This window comes from Columba livia, chromosome 2 (genome assembly GCF_036013475.1).
Source record: "Columba livia isolate bColLiv1 breed racing homer chromosome 2, bColLiv1.pat.W.v2, whole genome shotgun sequence".
Taxonomy (NCBI): Eukaryota; Metazoa; Chordata; class Aves; order Columbiformes; family Columbidae; genus Columba; species Columba livia.
Window position 1 is genome coordinate 113,205,422 of NC_088603.1, and position 15,857 is coordinate 113,221,278.

Consider the following 15,857-nt stretch of genomic DNA (forward strand, 5'->3'; position numbering starts at 1 on the left):
TTTTTATGCCTGTTTTATATTTAATGAATTTACTAGTGTACTTTACTATTCCAAATAAGTAGGTTTTCTGAAATACTACCAGTAGATGGAGACAGGAGGTAATTTCTGTTGACGGAAGTGTTCTGTTCCTGTCCTATTTCAGACTCTAGATCACTTTCCAGCTGGCTGAATGAGGTTTTAAACTTGTTTGCCTTTTGGAATAATAACACTATCATTTCAGCATAATTGTTTTACCACTTTTATGAGGGCCAGGTTTCTTTTGCAATCCATACTGTGCCTGTTGGCTAGTCACTTGAATCAAACAGTGCCTTCAGCTTTGAAAATATTTTGATACTCTATGATATCTCAGTGCCAAATTGCTATTTTTAGGAGATGCTAACTAGAATCACAAACTAAAACAGTAGAAAACTTTACAACCCCACTGTTTTTCTGTGGTGCTGCTCATGGAAACACCCAGCAAAGAAGTTTGGACAGTCTAGATGTTTTTCTCAGTGCAGCCCCCAACACAGCTGACAGGGATAAAAGAGTAGCTAGCCAATTTACTGCATAGTCTAGACCAGGGGTATCAAACTCATTTTCATGGGGGGCCACATCAGCCTTGCAGTTGCCTTCAAAGGGCCAAATGTAATTTTAGGACAGTGTAAATGTAACTACTCTTAGGCTGATGTGATCCCCAGTGAAAATGAGTTTGACACCCCTACTCTAGAGAATGCCCCACTAGCAGGTAGTTTCTGGTATCCCAGTGTTAGCTAGTTAAACAAGCTCTTTATGCACTCTTAATTTGGGAGTACTAAAGCAGGAAGCATTTTGACTTAAGTTTGCTGTTAATACTGCAGGTTTAGACACTGGAAATAATTTAGCAGTGTAGATTTTTAGTGTCTGTTTTCATGTTTGTATTTTATTTGTAGATGTGAGCTGAAACTTAAGTTTATTAGAGAATTCCCATCTATTTGAACATTTGTTCTATGTAGCTTTTTAAGATCAGTCAGTAAAACCGATGACATAAGTAATTAAACATGTGCCTAAACCTTGTACCAGTGATATGTTAAAAGATATAGAGCTAACAAGCTTACCACTATAAGGTTATACTACATCTGTAAATTTTGTAAACTTTTAGGATAACAGCCAGATATTTGTCACTTGGATAACAAATCTCTACTCGTGGCTGTCTTCACCATTATTTTTAGATAAGTGTTAACAAACAGTGATTAACTGATGTCATTGTGTAAAGCAATTGCTCTATATGTATGAATTTCTTAACTTGGAATATTTTTCTTCCTAACATCCAGTATTATGCAGACATTCCAGAAGAAGAGAGAGAAAAGAAACTAGCTTCCTGTTCAAGACACAGATTTCGCTACATTCCTCCAAATACACCTGAAAATTTCTGGGAGGTTGGATTTCCTTCTACCCAAACTTGTGTCGAAAGAGGTTTGTGCAAAAAAGGCTTACAAAGGACTTCTTAAAGCTGTTTGGGTTTTGGTTTTGTTGGTTTTGGTTTTTTTTCTCTAAAATAGTCCCTTGAAATTATCTCTGGTTCATAAAGCAGCCTTTCTCACCCAATCTTGTTGAACTTCATATTGGAAACCATTATTTTGAATAACTACTATATTTTTTAAGCAGCTCCTAAGAAATATAAGGAAACTTCCTCAGAGCCTAGATAAAAGGGGTTAAAAAATTGGAATGTTCATAGAACTTAAAACCCAACGTATCTTTGAACAAAAGCAAAAACAGGGACATTTTCTGGGGCAAAGGCTGAGAGATTTTACTTACTGAGGAGAGAGACACAGGTGGCAGTGTTGATCTCCTTTGTCTGTATCTTTAGTGTTCCATAATATCATATGATAATGGAAACATTGATGTGATTAGTTTTTAATACATATGCCTTGGATGTCAGTGACAGTCAAAAGCTGTTTTTTGACTCCTGTTCACACAGAATATTGTTCTTCCCTAAATAGTTTATCTAGATCTTGGAGCTTGGTGTAACAATGAGTTTTCACTAATGACATTAAAACATGGTGAGTTTATACTGTACTATATGTACATTTCTTCAGAAATGATGAAACGGAGGTAAAAAGCCCTATATGAACTCTTTTTGAATTACTTATGTCTTTATTAGTGTATATGTTACTAGTTGTGAAACATTAATCTTATTTTTATCTGTTCTCCTAACAGTTTCAGGCATTGCAAAATGTATTCAGAGATATATGTGTATTTTTATGTGATAGTGTTACTGTATCATCCTTAATCTTTCAGAACAGAGTGCCTTGATTTTTAGGGACTTGCATACCTTTTGTAGAGCACATTGTGCTACTTAATCAAGATGTACTGAGTTGAGTTTGCTTAAATTTCAAGTTGTATTTCCAAGGAATATGTGCATTTCAAACTTGATGTTCAGAACTTTAAGCCTCCCCCTGGCTGTTGTGGGGTTCAAATGTCTAATTTCTTCTTGAAGCCCTAATCAAGTTCCCCCTTTTTAAATATTTACCGCAAGAGGTTAAACCTGGATACTGAACTTGCAGGCTGTTAAGCTTCCTCAGGCTTAGGGCTGAACTGCCTCAGGCTTCATTAGCCTTCAGTCTTCAGGAAAATAAATGTTTCCTGGTTTGTTGTGGTGGTGGCTTCTTGTTTGTGTTTTTCGTTTGCTTGGTTTGGGGCTTTATGGTTTGTTTGGTTTCTCCTCCGATCAGTTTGTCTGTGATATCACATAAGGGAAAGGGAATCCCTTGGTCCAGCTAGCCTACACCTCAGGAATGCTGCTGAATCACTGCTTTCTTTGGGGGTAATCTCTTTCCTCTCTTGTATATCCCATTAGGGTTTGGCTGGCGCTAATCCATTCCTCCTTTACTGTAAGTAATGAGAGAGCTCTCATCACTCTAGAGCTGCCTTTGGTTCTTGATCGTTATCTTTCAAGATGAACAAATCATAGTCCTTCCTCTTCCAACCTGGTCACCTTTTACCTGTTCCAATCGACATGAAAGCTGACCTCAACTAGGCATGTCCATTTATAACTTCAGGCAATTAAGACATCCTGTTTGTGAGATTGTCTGTTAGTAACCGTTTGGAATCTGCTTGCAATTTTGTTAAAATTAACTTCTTAGCTATCTGCTTGTTCTGCTAGTGTTCAGTTGTTAATTGTCCTCAACAGCACATCAGAGGCAGACTTTAGATCATCCCTTTCTTGTTAAAAAACCATATTATATAAGAGCGCAGCAAGAACACCAAAACACCAGAGGGAGTTCCCATCATCAGCCATTGCAGCTGTCACTCAGAAGTAGTGGGGTACAAAGGATGTATTTTCTGCTTACTGGTATCTTGAACCAGTTGTGGGTTTTTAAATAACTGAGTTGCATAGAAAGCATTTTCCAGCTATGAAGTAGGAATCTACTCCTCTCACGTCAGCGGATGTTAGTGCTGATAAACAGTAAGGATTTGACAAAAGCCAGATGCTGTAACTGATTTGCATAAAATGTCTGCTTACTCTCAGTGTTCGCTAAGTTAAACATGTTAGAGAAATTTTCTGTACGCTTTTCTATCAGAGAGCTTTCAAGGTGTATTTGATCTGTAGGTTCATGTTTGACTTCTTCCAGATGTACAAGTCTTTAGTGAATGAGAATGCCCTCAAAACAAAGAGAGGTACTATTTAGACCCACAAAGCACATGTGCCTTAAGTTTCATCTGTATGACTAGGAAATATATTTTTTAAAGTTATTTTTATTATTCAACTGAATTTGCAGTACTTACATATTTTGTTACTCTTACATAAAATCTGTAGAAAGGACAATGAAAAATGCAATTTTCTTTTGAATAGATGAACAATTCATAGTTTTTGTTCTCCTCAGTATTATCTGTCTGTATTGCATTACTATGCAGTCATTTACTAGAAAGCAGCTCAGTATTTTCATTCATGATACTGCACCCTGGGATCTCTCACCTCTTGTCAAGTGAGAACCAGGTACTACAAAAAAAAAAAGAAAAAAAATAAGGGTTATTTCTTGAAGGTAAGCAAAAAAATGAAACTGAAGTTATACACATGTTTTTAGATTGTATTTCTTACCTCAGATTTGTTCTTATTCTTTTAAGGATATATCAAAGAAGATCTTGCTCCCTGTCAACGTCCAAAAAGACGGCAGCCTTATGCCGTAATGTTTTCACCAAAAGGCAAAGAGCAGAAGACATAAAGGAGGGGGAAGTAAGGCACACCAACCTGAAGAGTATCTTTCCTGTCTTTAGATATTTATAGTTAATATAAACTTGAAATAAAGAACTGTGTTTTCCCCGATTATAAATCATTTCACTAAATATGTAAATTTTATAAAGTTAATTTGAAAATCTGATGCACCAGGAAACAACTATTTCATGTATGTTCATTTCATATTGTGTTAATACATTTTGTATTCATTTTGCATCTCTCAGACAATGAGTCTCCCATTTCTTTTCTTTGAAGTCAACAGTTAAAATTCCAGCAAATCCTGTCTAAACTTTGTGTCAGTGAGTAACTGCTTTGAAGTCACTGAAATCACGGTTGTTCTTGCAAGATCTAAATGCCTGTCAATGAGAACAGAAATGCAGATTTTGTAGGGTGCTTTTATTTTGCACTGGATTTTTTTTATATAGCCTTTCTCTATTGGCAATAAAGTTGTATCCACTTGTAATAAAGCTGTATTAAATATGAAAGGCATCTACTGTTAATAGTTTGGAGGTATAAAAACCATGTAGTCCAAGTGTCTTTCTTAAATTTCAGTGCTAAAGGTATAGCACCATGTTTTCCTTAATGTTTAAATTAGAATATCCAATTTTATTTTATTTTTTTTTTAATTTTAATCTATTTGTACTCAGCTACTGTGTCTTGCTTATTGATAAGGAGATAAGCATTGTTATTTCTAAATTTGGATTACAGTTATGCTCAGTTCTTCTAGATGAGGACCGTTACTGTCACTAGATTATGAAGGATTCTCCAAAGGTATTTTAAATTAATTTTTTGTGGCAGGGGATATAGTTAGTTCCATATTTGTGCTTGGAGAGTAACAACATCTGGTTTCACAGCAGCAAAGTAATGCTTTTACATAGGTAGGCAAGCCAAAGATCACTATAAGATACTTCAGAATAAAATTGCATTCTAGAAGTAAACAAAATATTCAAGCAGTGTACATTCAGAATTAGGTTCAACCTGTGAGATTTCGCTATAAAAAGAGATCATACAACAAGCAATTCTTTAAATGCCTTAAACCAAAATAAAACAATAGAAAATACAGATACTTTGGGTTTTATATATCTATATATAAAACACCTGCACTTTCTATTCTTATGTTTTATATATGTGTGTGTGTATAAAGAGGTATGTATTTTAAAACTTTGTGGATAGGACCATTTAATTCCATGTGCAGTTACATAGGAGTGGCAGTAAGCTCTACTAGGGGAGAGGTTATGGCGTATGCCCAAAAAGAAAACTAAAAAAACTTGATGAAGTGTAACACTAAGTAACTCAAAATCCTCTTAAGCTGGAATCACAGGACTTGCAGAAAGACAGAAGGTATGTCACCAAGGACTGTCCACACCCTACGTGCCTGCTTGATTAATTTGCCGTAGCATGTCATAGGGAATGGCAAAGGCAGAAAGGCAAATAACAATGCAAAACTTTAGTCATTCACATATCTACTAACACATGCTGACAATAAATGTGGGTGGGTGGGCAAAGCTGTTATAAACTGAAATGGCAGAAAAGGTCAGTGCAATGAGCGCTGGCAAGTGGCCGGGACTGGAGCCTCCTCCCAGGCATCCCAAAGTGAGGGAAGAAACTGCTAACGACCACACTAGTGTGGAACTTGTCACTTAAAGCAGATTTGATGGTCAAGGAGTACAAAGTGACAATTCTGCTAGCAAATTTTGAAAAAGACTCCAAGGAGGTCAGTGGAGCTGCAGTTTGAATTTTTATAAAGTGTTGGAAACAGTGGGCTAATTCATCAGAGTATAATGAACAAGACTTTCAGACCTAGGGATAGATAAAATGCAAAAAGTCAATTCTACTTAAAGGCAAGTCATTCTGATGGTTTTCTAGACTCTTTGAAGGTGTCAAAACGTGGTTCATCTGACAGCTTGTAGTAGAACCAACTTGTCATGGTATAAAAGGAAAAGCTCTTTGATAGATTATGCCCGTTTAAAGGTACATAAAATCACCACAGCAAGAGGAAATTCCTGTGGATTTCTGCTAGTAGGATGCATTTCAGTCAGCCTCTTTGCAGAAAGTGGGGAGGGCAAAGTAGCAAGTTGGTTAAATTACTCACTGTGCAAGCAGAACTAGAATACAGTAAAGGGAAGAATTTGCAAAGCAGAAGGTAGACACAGAAGAAGGGGCACAATAGGCACCAATGAAGTCTTGAAGTGTGGAAGTGGTAAACAGGATGAGTTTCTCACTAAGAGGCATCATGCAGCAGATTTAGTTACAAGCAGAAAGGAGCAGCTTCCTACTTAACCCACTTGGACCTTGGATTATGCTGTGGAGCTCCTGCAGGATGTTATGGGCACAGAAAGTCTGGGCAGCTTAACAAGAACATAAGGTGGGAAGAAGTCATCAAGGGTGTGTTCAAGATACTGCCACTGCCTCAGTAGCTTCTGAAGTCTGACTTGTAGGAAGCTGGGAGAGTATCCTGGGGGAGATTTCTCTTTGTAGGTGTCCCTCAGTGTGGCCATACTTCATGTTTGTTCATGTTTGATACTGGCAAACTCTACAATATATTTACTAGAGAATCTTACTACCTGAGATACAGTTTCCTCTTCAAAATGTGACACACCCCATCTTTTGGTGTGCATCTGCCAACCTAGGGATAGCTTGAGAGTTGTCACTAAATGCATTACATCTATCCTGTATCCACAGATCTATAGTTGCAAAGCTTGTTTATAACGTGTCATTTGTTTAAACTCTGCCATTTGCTACTAACTTCTACTTCAAAGTTCAATAGTATTTCAACTGATACATACAAATGACAATTTGCAGATATTTTTTATACATAAGAGTGAACAACGTACAACATAATATTTCAGCAATACACACTTTTTTTAAAAAAGCGGTGTCCGTGAGGAGAGTTCTGCTCCACTAGAGGACAGTAAGGAACTGCTTTTACATTTAAAACAATATAAGACTACCCTTTCCTCTTTAGTGAGCCAACTTCTTAAAGACTTCTCATTATATGAAATAAGGGAATACTTAGGGTAATTAATGCTAGGATTTGTGCGTCTTCTTTAAGGAATATGTTGATATATATTGCTACCACATTGGCTGTGACTGGGAGAATTTGACAACAACATGTTTGTATGGCAACCTCATCTGACTTCTGTTTATAAGAATCTGTCATAGTAACAGGTCCTAAAGAGACAGTAATATCTACAAACCCATCCATTTGACCTCATCAGAAACAACCCTTGTTGGAGTGGACTGAAGTGGTTTGTGAAAGCCAGCTTTTCTGAACTCCGATCCAAGGTAACTCTCAGGAATTCCAGCAGAGCTTCTTCTGGAGTACTAGGGCACAATGACGTCCCTGTATTCTTACTGATTCTGTGATGTTAAGACATGGGCACAGCCCCAGTGATGGTACAGCCTTCAAGTCAGTGGCTTAGTGCCATTCCCAAAAACATGAAGATGGCAAGTTGATGGTTTTAGCACATCCAGAGCCTTATCATAGAATCATTTTGGTTGGAAAAGGCCCTCATCGAGTGCAACCATAACCTACCTCTATCATTAAACTGTGTCCCTAAGAACCTCATCTACATATCTTTTAAACCCTTCCAGGGATGGTGACTCCACTGCTTCCCTGGGCAGCCTGTTCCAATGCATGACAACCCTTTCCATCAGTAAGTTTTTCCTAATATCCAATCTACACCTCCCCTGGCACAACTCGAGGCCATTTCCTCTTGCCCTATCACATGCTACTTGGGAGAAGAGCCCAACCCCCTCCATGCTACAACCTCCTTTCAGGCAGTTGTAGACAGCAATCAGGTCTCCCCTCAGCCTCCTTTTCTTCAGGCTGAACAGCCCCAGCTCCCTCAGCCGCTCCTCATCAGACTTGTGTTCCAGGCCCCCTCAACCAGCTTCACTGCCCTTCTCCGAACTCTCCAGCACCTCAATGTCTTTCCCATAGTGAGAGCCACAAAACTGAACACAAGACTCAAGGCCTCAGTCTGCAAACAGGTCTCAGCCTGAAAAGCAAACCTTGGGTCATAAACCGTTTCTTGGGCTGCTGGGAGCACAGAAATCAGGCAGATGGTTGTTAAAATGTCCACAGAAGCTGCGGTTCCTGCATGGCCTGCAAGGCCTACTTGGCCATTAGTTGTGCTTTTGAACTTTGCCTTTCTCAAACAAAAGGGACGAATGGCTTGTCCCTAATGAAGCAGGAGGAAGACAATACCTGTCTGCTGATTAATGGAAACTCCCATCAAAAAAAAACCAACAAAAAAAAAAAACCCAAACAAAACAAAAAAGATAACAAAATCATAGGCAGGGGAGGAGCAGCGAAAGGAAAAGAAGAGAGTGGTGAGGTGCTAGTTGTTGATAGATACATCATGTGGTATCAGTGGACTCTTCTTTTTAGCCATAATCAACACTAAAATCAGCCTGGCCTTATTGACCCCAAGCCTCAAAGAAAGAGCTTTACTATATTTAAATTAATTAGTTGTGGAAAATTTGGAAAACAAAGACTAATGATACCTTCTCTTGCATGTCTTAGTGCGGAAATATTGCTTAGTCTGAACAGATTCACACTTTGCTTTGCTCCTGAACAGAGGAAGCATAAATTTCCAGGAGTATTTTCTGTGTACAAGTATGAACAACTAATTACCAAGGGAAAGAGTGAGACAGTGCAGAAATAAGCCCAAAGTTTGACTCAGTGGAAGATGGACCAGACTTGCTTCATGCACATGGGGAACAATTTAATTGGATAAAAACTGAAATGCAAAGCGTTTTTCTCAGAATTCCTCTTGCTGCCCAAGTCTGTGTTTTGCGTGAAGTCTTGGAGGACAATTTGTGTTCCTGTATGTCAGCACATGGAAATATGATGTGCTGTAAATGATACAAACAGTGTTGTCTTATGCGGATTACTTTACAGGTTACGAAGTGATGGATCAGCACAGGTTGGGTTGCTGTGTCTTAGAACAAGGATGCGATCTAGAAATACACAGTGCATTTTGACTATCAAGTCTGAAATGATGAGTGCTGTAAATACAGATAAATCTCTTCTCCCTTAGATGGTCATATTAATATGAGATTATTTTCTGGGTTACAGTTGTGTCTTCTGTCTCCATCTCTTTAATCTGCTTCTCCTTTTTAGAATACTTTTAGGATACATGTGTAGCTAGACATTTGGCATCCTGGGCACAGTGTTTGAGGTGCAAGCATCATCACAGCAGAGCCACATGGACTCCCAGACAGTGGGAAGAGATATGTCACCACCTTCATTGTGAAGAGAGACCCTGGGAGTCTCCAGCCAAGGACAGCCATGTCTGCCTCCCACTCTTGGCAATGGTGGGAGATAACCCTGGGCAGCAGGAACTTTGAGAAGGACGTTTGAAGACCACTTGCCCTTGGGTGGTTTTTGTCTACATTCCAGCTGCGGCCATGAGCAAAGCTAATCAGAGTCTCATTTGTAGCCAAGGCTCCTTTTTAGCATCTTGTTAGGAAAATTAGTTGGAGCTTAAGGTCAACATGGGAGGAAAGTTTTCATTACAGACAGGAAAACTAAAAGCATTTATTTATTGGGAAGGCATCCTCAGACTAGAGTATGTTACCAGATAAGAACAATAACATTTGGTACATGTTTTCTACACTGGTAACACCGCTTGGAACTTCAACTCTCGGAACTAGCCGATGCACAAGCAAAGATTTAAATACAATCTGGTGACACGCATGAGATATTCAGACAAGCAAACAAGGAAAATATCCCCAGAAATAATGGTAAGAAGAGTCCCATGTCTACCTCTATCCTACCCATTTCTTCTCTGAAGGTACCACTTCTGTGTGGTGATGACACATATCAATCCATTTCAACTACTGTACCAGTATACATTAATTTTAACCAGAATGTGGAAATCCAGATGATCTCCCTTTTTTTCCCCCCCTTCTTATTTCTCAGCAGTTTACGTAGAACATCCTTGATGTTCTTACCTAGGACTTAAAATTTCAGAGCAGAGATCAGTTAGGTCTTTGATTTTTTATGCTTGATATTCATCAGCTTGAATAACTGTTTTGAATTAATTGGTTTTCACTTTCTTAATACCCTACTTGATGTTGTTTATACTTATCTAACAGTTTCAGGTGGAGAAGGCTATAAAAAAACATGCCTGTGCTCCAAAGACAGTAGAAGTAGACAGAAGACCATTCTGTGGATCAGACATATGTGAAACAAGAAGCAGAAGAGACAAAATCCAGATCCAGTGTGGTGACAAAAGCCACCCAATTCCCTCACAGTCAAAATTAGCAACTTGATGAGTCTTTTCAGAATAGTTTTAAATAAAGTGACAATAAAATAAGGCTAGATAAGAAAGAAATAATGATCTGGGGGCCTTTGGGAATCTCTTACATGTGCTTTACTTGTGCCCTTGGGTAAATCAGTTGTGGGAAAAGATAAAGAGATTAAATACAGCCTTTGAAATTACATTCCTAATGACTCACTATTTCAGAGTGCTTGGGAGTTTAAGCAGCAATTGAAAAGAAACATAAAAAGAAAAACAATGCTAACATTATCTTGGATAATGTGTAGCAGATAATGAGTTGATATTCTTTTAATGTTGAACAGATGTCCTAGAAGAGGCAACTATTTTAATTAGAATTTTGTTTTACTTAAGCCAGTTTTAAAAAATACAGGTACTCTATCACACAAATGTAAGGATTAATATAATTAGAATGAAGACACTGATACTCACAAATCAGAAAAGCTGGTTTCCTATTGCATGAAAACATCCAGTATCTCAAATTGTAGTAGTGTTCCACTTCAGAACAAAAAGCCAAAATTTTCCATAAAATTACATCTAAAAGAATTAGGTTTGAAATATTAGACTACTTTTTATTATTTCACTCTGTCCTAATGCAATTCACTTTATATCATTACTGCCAAATGAATAGAAGCAGACAAGAAACTCTAACTCATTATGACAACCCTCTCCGAAATCACTGTGCTCTTTATATGCATTTCTAAAGTGGTTTGCTTGCTGGGTATCAACCAAAGAGTTTTCGCTTTGCTAGCCTGCCAAATACGCTCTATTAATTGCTAATAAATTGTTAAATGCTCGGCAAATCATTCACACAAACCAACGGGACTTTGAAGTTTAACCCTAATAGTTTGACACTTAAGAAAGGAAAAAAGGAAATACAAAAAGTTATAAAGAATATGTTTTTAGCCACACTCTCCTTCTCTTTTGTTCTATTACAGATAAGCACACAAAATGATTGGAAATATGACTGTTCTTCTCAAGCCTGTGTTGAGAGAGTTAACTGGTTGTGAGGGGGTGTCAAAAAGCCCTTTTATCCCTCAACCTCTGAGTATTGACACAGTATTTTCTTAGTGACTCTTGAAAGGTATTACACATTTCCTGAGGAAGGAATTGCATGTGTGTCTGACCTGCTCCATCTTCTGCCTTTGTTAATGGAGAGCATCAAGCTGGGGGACTCTTGGGTTAGTGGTGCTTTACTGGCAAGACACTCCACAATCGCCCTCATTGAGAGTTCATTGAGGCTCTTCTCCATGCTAAGAATAAGCAGAGGAGGCTGTTGTGAAAATTATATCAAGCCGTTAGATGGCCAAACAGTTCTAACATAGCATTATGGAGACTAAGATTTCCTAAGTCATTAAATGTGATCAATTCTTCTTGAAAAAAACCCCAAGTCTGTGCTGTGGGTACTGGTGGTCTCCAGGCTGTGCCAGCTGTTTAAAGTTACTGCATATATGATCTCCTCAAAGAAAGTGGTTCATTTATAAAAGCATTTGTATTCTTTAAAACAAATGTGAACTACCACTGAAACAATTTTTCTAAAAATATGTTTTCCTTTGTGATGAAAACTATTTCCAATTTGGTATATATAAAAATGGATCTCGTGGGTTTTCTCAGAAGAAAACTGCAGAATCTGTTTATTCTAGGACTGAACTGGGAAGGACATGAGAATACGAACACTAAGAATTAAGGCATTTATTACCAAGACCCTACAAATGATTATTCTAAGTGGGTATGTAAACTTGACATGAGCTACTCTATGGGCTGTCACTCATGTCCCCATAGCCCCTGGTAGCTCTTTTTACACCAGGCAGAGACACCCATGAGCTGTAGGAAGCACTAAGTCATTCTCCAAGAGGGAACTGTCTTCAACACACAGTTAAGAGACTTGCAGGAGTCTCCCAAAAACCAACACTTCTTTCCATCACTCTAATTTGCTACCCAGAGGTAGCACCCTGCTTTAACCTGACCAACCCGTCTGAGTCTTCTATGTATGAACCTTTTCAGGAGCAAAACTGATGCTTGCCTGCTGAGGGACATCAGCTGCATTCCTCGTGGTAAAATATTTCCTTCAACAACTCCCCATCTCTCTCAGAATTCTGGATTCTGGCTTTTGGTTCAGGCTAACTTGAAACCTTTCAAGTGGGGTGCTTGTTTTAAAGGGAAACAGACTCCAGACACTCTGAAACGTGTCCAAGTTCAGCAAAGAGAAAGCAAGATGCTCTATTTCACATCCCATTGCAGAAAGCTTGGCTGTAGTTTGGGGTACTGACAGAGGACAAACCATGTTGAAGGAGTTTTATGTGAAAATATTCTTTGTTTCCTCAGAGTTTGAGAAGCATGTTAACATAAAGATGGGCAAGAGCCTTTTGTCAATCCTTGGCCTATTCCGCAGCCACTTTCAAAACTCACCAGTCTGGATTAACTCTCTACTCTGGTGGCTTTCCTTGAGCCATCATACAACTGATGGCTGTTGAATCAAATATTTCAGATTGGCTTACTATATTTTGGTCTTAGTCACCTCTTTTTCTGTATTTTTTACCACTCAGGCAGAGAGAACTGCATCTTTTTTTATCTATTTATGCTATATACTAACCAAGAATAAATCATGCAAGTGGAAAAATATTGTGAACAGAGCAGAGAAAAATAAAATAAGGTGACTGTGTCTGTGGCTGCCATCCCTGCAGACCTCATGGAGGAGAGCTGCTGCTCTGCACATCTCTCATTCTTTGAAAGGTAAAAAATAAAAGCTACAACATAAAAGATCTGACGTTCCTTGGCTGATGCCAGAGGGGAGAATTTTCCAGGGAGGATTTCTGAGCTGCCCACTCATTAGCCTTTTCAATTTGTCAAGGCTTTGGGATAATAGAGACTCATTTATTGCCCAGAAGTGGTCTGCGGGTTGCTTTATATCAAACAGGTTTGATGAACTTTCAACACATGGAATTCCAGGATTTTCCTGGCCAACTGACAGCCCTTCTGAAATCTTTCTGTTTTGCTACTTACGTTTGTCCACTTAGATATTTTGGTTGTGTTTTCAGACCATTCCACTTTCCCATTTTTATCTCTGCAATGGTTTTGAGTGTCGTGCTCTCACCGCCAAGCCCACAGTTGTTGTGTCACTAAAGCTCCAGCCCCTACAATCAGAAGATTGTATCAATTTCTGCTTTTATTTAAACAAAGCCTTCAAAATAAGATGGGAGGGCAAAAAGTTTTCTATATGTCAGACCTAATGTTCTGACAAAAGGCTCAGCCCCACACACAGAGGAGCGTGGAGGCCCCCAATAACATTTCTGTGAGGACATGAGTCCCTCCCTGGCTCCTTGCAGGACTGTCCCAGAGGAGACTCAGCCCCAAGGACCATGGGTGACATCCATCATGGGTGACATCCATCATAGTGACACAAGAAGAGAAACTCTCCTGAGCACCTGACAGACTGTGGCACATTATGGGATGCAGGGGAACGGCATTTTAGGATTGCACAAACTTATAGGATCATAGAATCAAAGAATGTCCTGAGTTGGAAGGGATCCACAACGATCATCGAGTCCAACACCTGCCCTGCACAAGACAACCCCACAGTTCACACCATGTGTCTGAGGGTGTTGTCCAGTTTCTTCTTGAACACTGTCAGGCTTGGGGCCGTGACACCTCCCTGGGGAGCCTGTTCCAGTGCTCCACCACCCTCTGGGGAAAGAACCTTTTCCTAATGTCCAACCTAAACCTCCTCTGGCACATCTTCCTGCCATTACATCAGGTTCTGTCATTGGTCACCAGAGAGAAGAGATCAGCACCTGCCCCCTGCTCCTCCTCTTGTGAGGAAGCTGTAGACCATGATGTTATGGGGAGGAAACAAAATCACCAAAAAGGAGGGATCATGGTGGTCTGGGGAATAATAAGTGTGAGGAAATTAGGGAAAAAAGAGGCCAGCACATGCCAACAGCAGCTGGTCAATACATTTGTCTGGCCATGTCCAGCATGCCATTGCTGCCACGTGGCCTGTCTCCTCATTAAACTCCATTACTATCTACTTGTCAGGGTAGGGAGGTCTCCACCCTTGCTGGCAGGCAAGTGGGACAGGTGGCTTGGGAGCCAGGTATCAAAGTGGAGATAAGCCTGGGCCAAATGCATGTGTGTCCCTGCCCTGTGAGACAGCTGGAGGAGTTGGCCACTGGCAGGACCAGGGGTTCTAGGCCAGTGGCAGGGGTGACTGTGGGGCCTGGGGTCCACTGTGAGACCTGTCTGCACATGTGTGTATGTCTGTGCAAAGGGAGATGTGAGCACCCAGGGCCAGCTGCTGGGTGGACTGGGTGCCCATGGCTGGTTACTGGAGGAGTCCACAGCCTCTGTGTGTCTGTGTGCCTGCAATGGGAGTGTGGCTGGGGGCCTTGGGGGCTTGTGTGTCCCCCAGGTGACAACAGCTACTGGATAGACTGGGTGTATGAGGAGAGCTGCTGTCCACATGGTGCAAAGGTATGTATTTCCCACTGATGACCCTTCATCCTGATCAAATGTAGATGAAGGCAGGACTGAAGCTGTTTGTGCTGCTTGTGCAAGTGTGTATACAGGTTTTGTGTGTGTGGCTATTGGGAATTTGTGCCCCATCTGGCCACAGCCTGGACCTGGGGCACGGAGCTGAGACAGCCTCGCCTGTTGTGCTGCTGGGTCCAGCAACCTCCAAAAAATAAAGCTGCATGAATGTCAAAACAGAGTCCCCACATCTAGGGCTCTGCTCTGCTGAAAGCAGAGGGGATGAAAAACCAACCAGAAGTCTGAAATTGAATGAGTTTTAGAGTATTTGGGGTTCTAAACCAAGGATTTCCATTAAACAAATAGATGACTCCACAGTGGACAAGGGAAACCTGTTGGGGCAAGAACTGGCACATGATACAGAAATCACACAGCAAGTGTTACCCATGATGTCCAAGAAAGAACACCACCTCTGGCTGTCTGTACTGTGCTCCCCCAGGCTTACAGGGATGCATGGTGTCTGGTCTCTACTGGTGTCTTCTCCAGGATCTGTACAAGGGGAAGCCACTTCTGACAGCTGCAGTGTCAATCTCTAACTCGGCCCCTACACAAATATATAAGAAACTACAGAGGGATAAACTTTGAGCAGCAACTAGTGCAGAGGCCTCCAGGGTGGGTTTCATTCTCTTCAGTGCCTGTGGGTTTCATTCTCTCATGCTGCAAGGGCTTACACAGCTTTGAGCACAAGATGATGGGCTAAGTGACCTGGGACTGCATGTCCCTCCCACTGCCCAGTTACCAGGCATTTTCCAGTAAGTGAGACCCCATAAGGAGGCGTCAGTGATAAAAGCCAACCTGAGAAGAACCTTCCCAGCATCAGTGCTGAGCACAATCATAAATCATTTAGCCCA

General features: G+C 40.2%; 1 protein-coding gene across 5 annotated transcripts in view; it reads left to right on the forward strand.

The window, feature by feature from the left end:
• Positions 1-4,677, forward strand: part of RBBP8 (RB binding protein 8, endonuclease) — a 46,525-nt gene extending 41,848 nt beyond the window's left edge. For all 5 annotated transcript variants that reach the window (XM_021287034.2, XM_065053314.1, XM_065053313.1 and 2 more), the window contains 2 exons: positions 1,290-1,431; positions 4,084-4,677. In XM_021287034.2, the coding sequence (XP_021142709.2) occupies positions 1,290-1,431; positions 4,084-4,181 (240 nt within the window). In that variant the 3' untranslated portion in view covers positions 4,182-4,677. The remainder of the gene's footprint in view (positions 1-1,289; positions 1,432-4,083) is intronic.
• Positions 4,678-15,857: the final 11,180 nt, after the last annotated feature.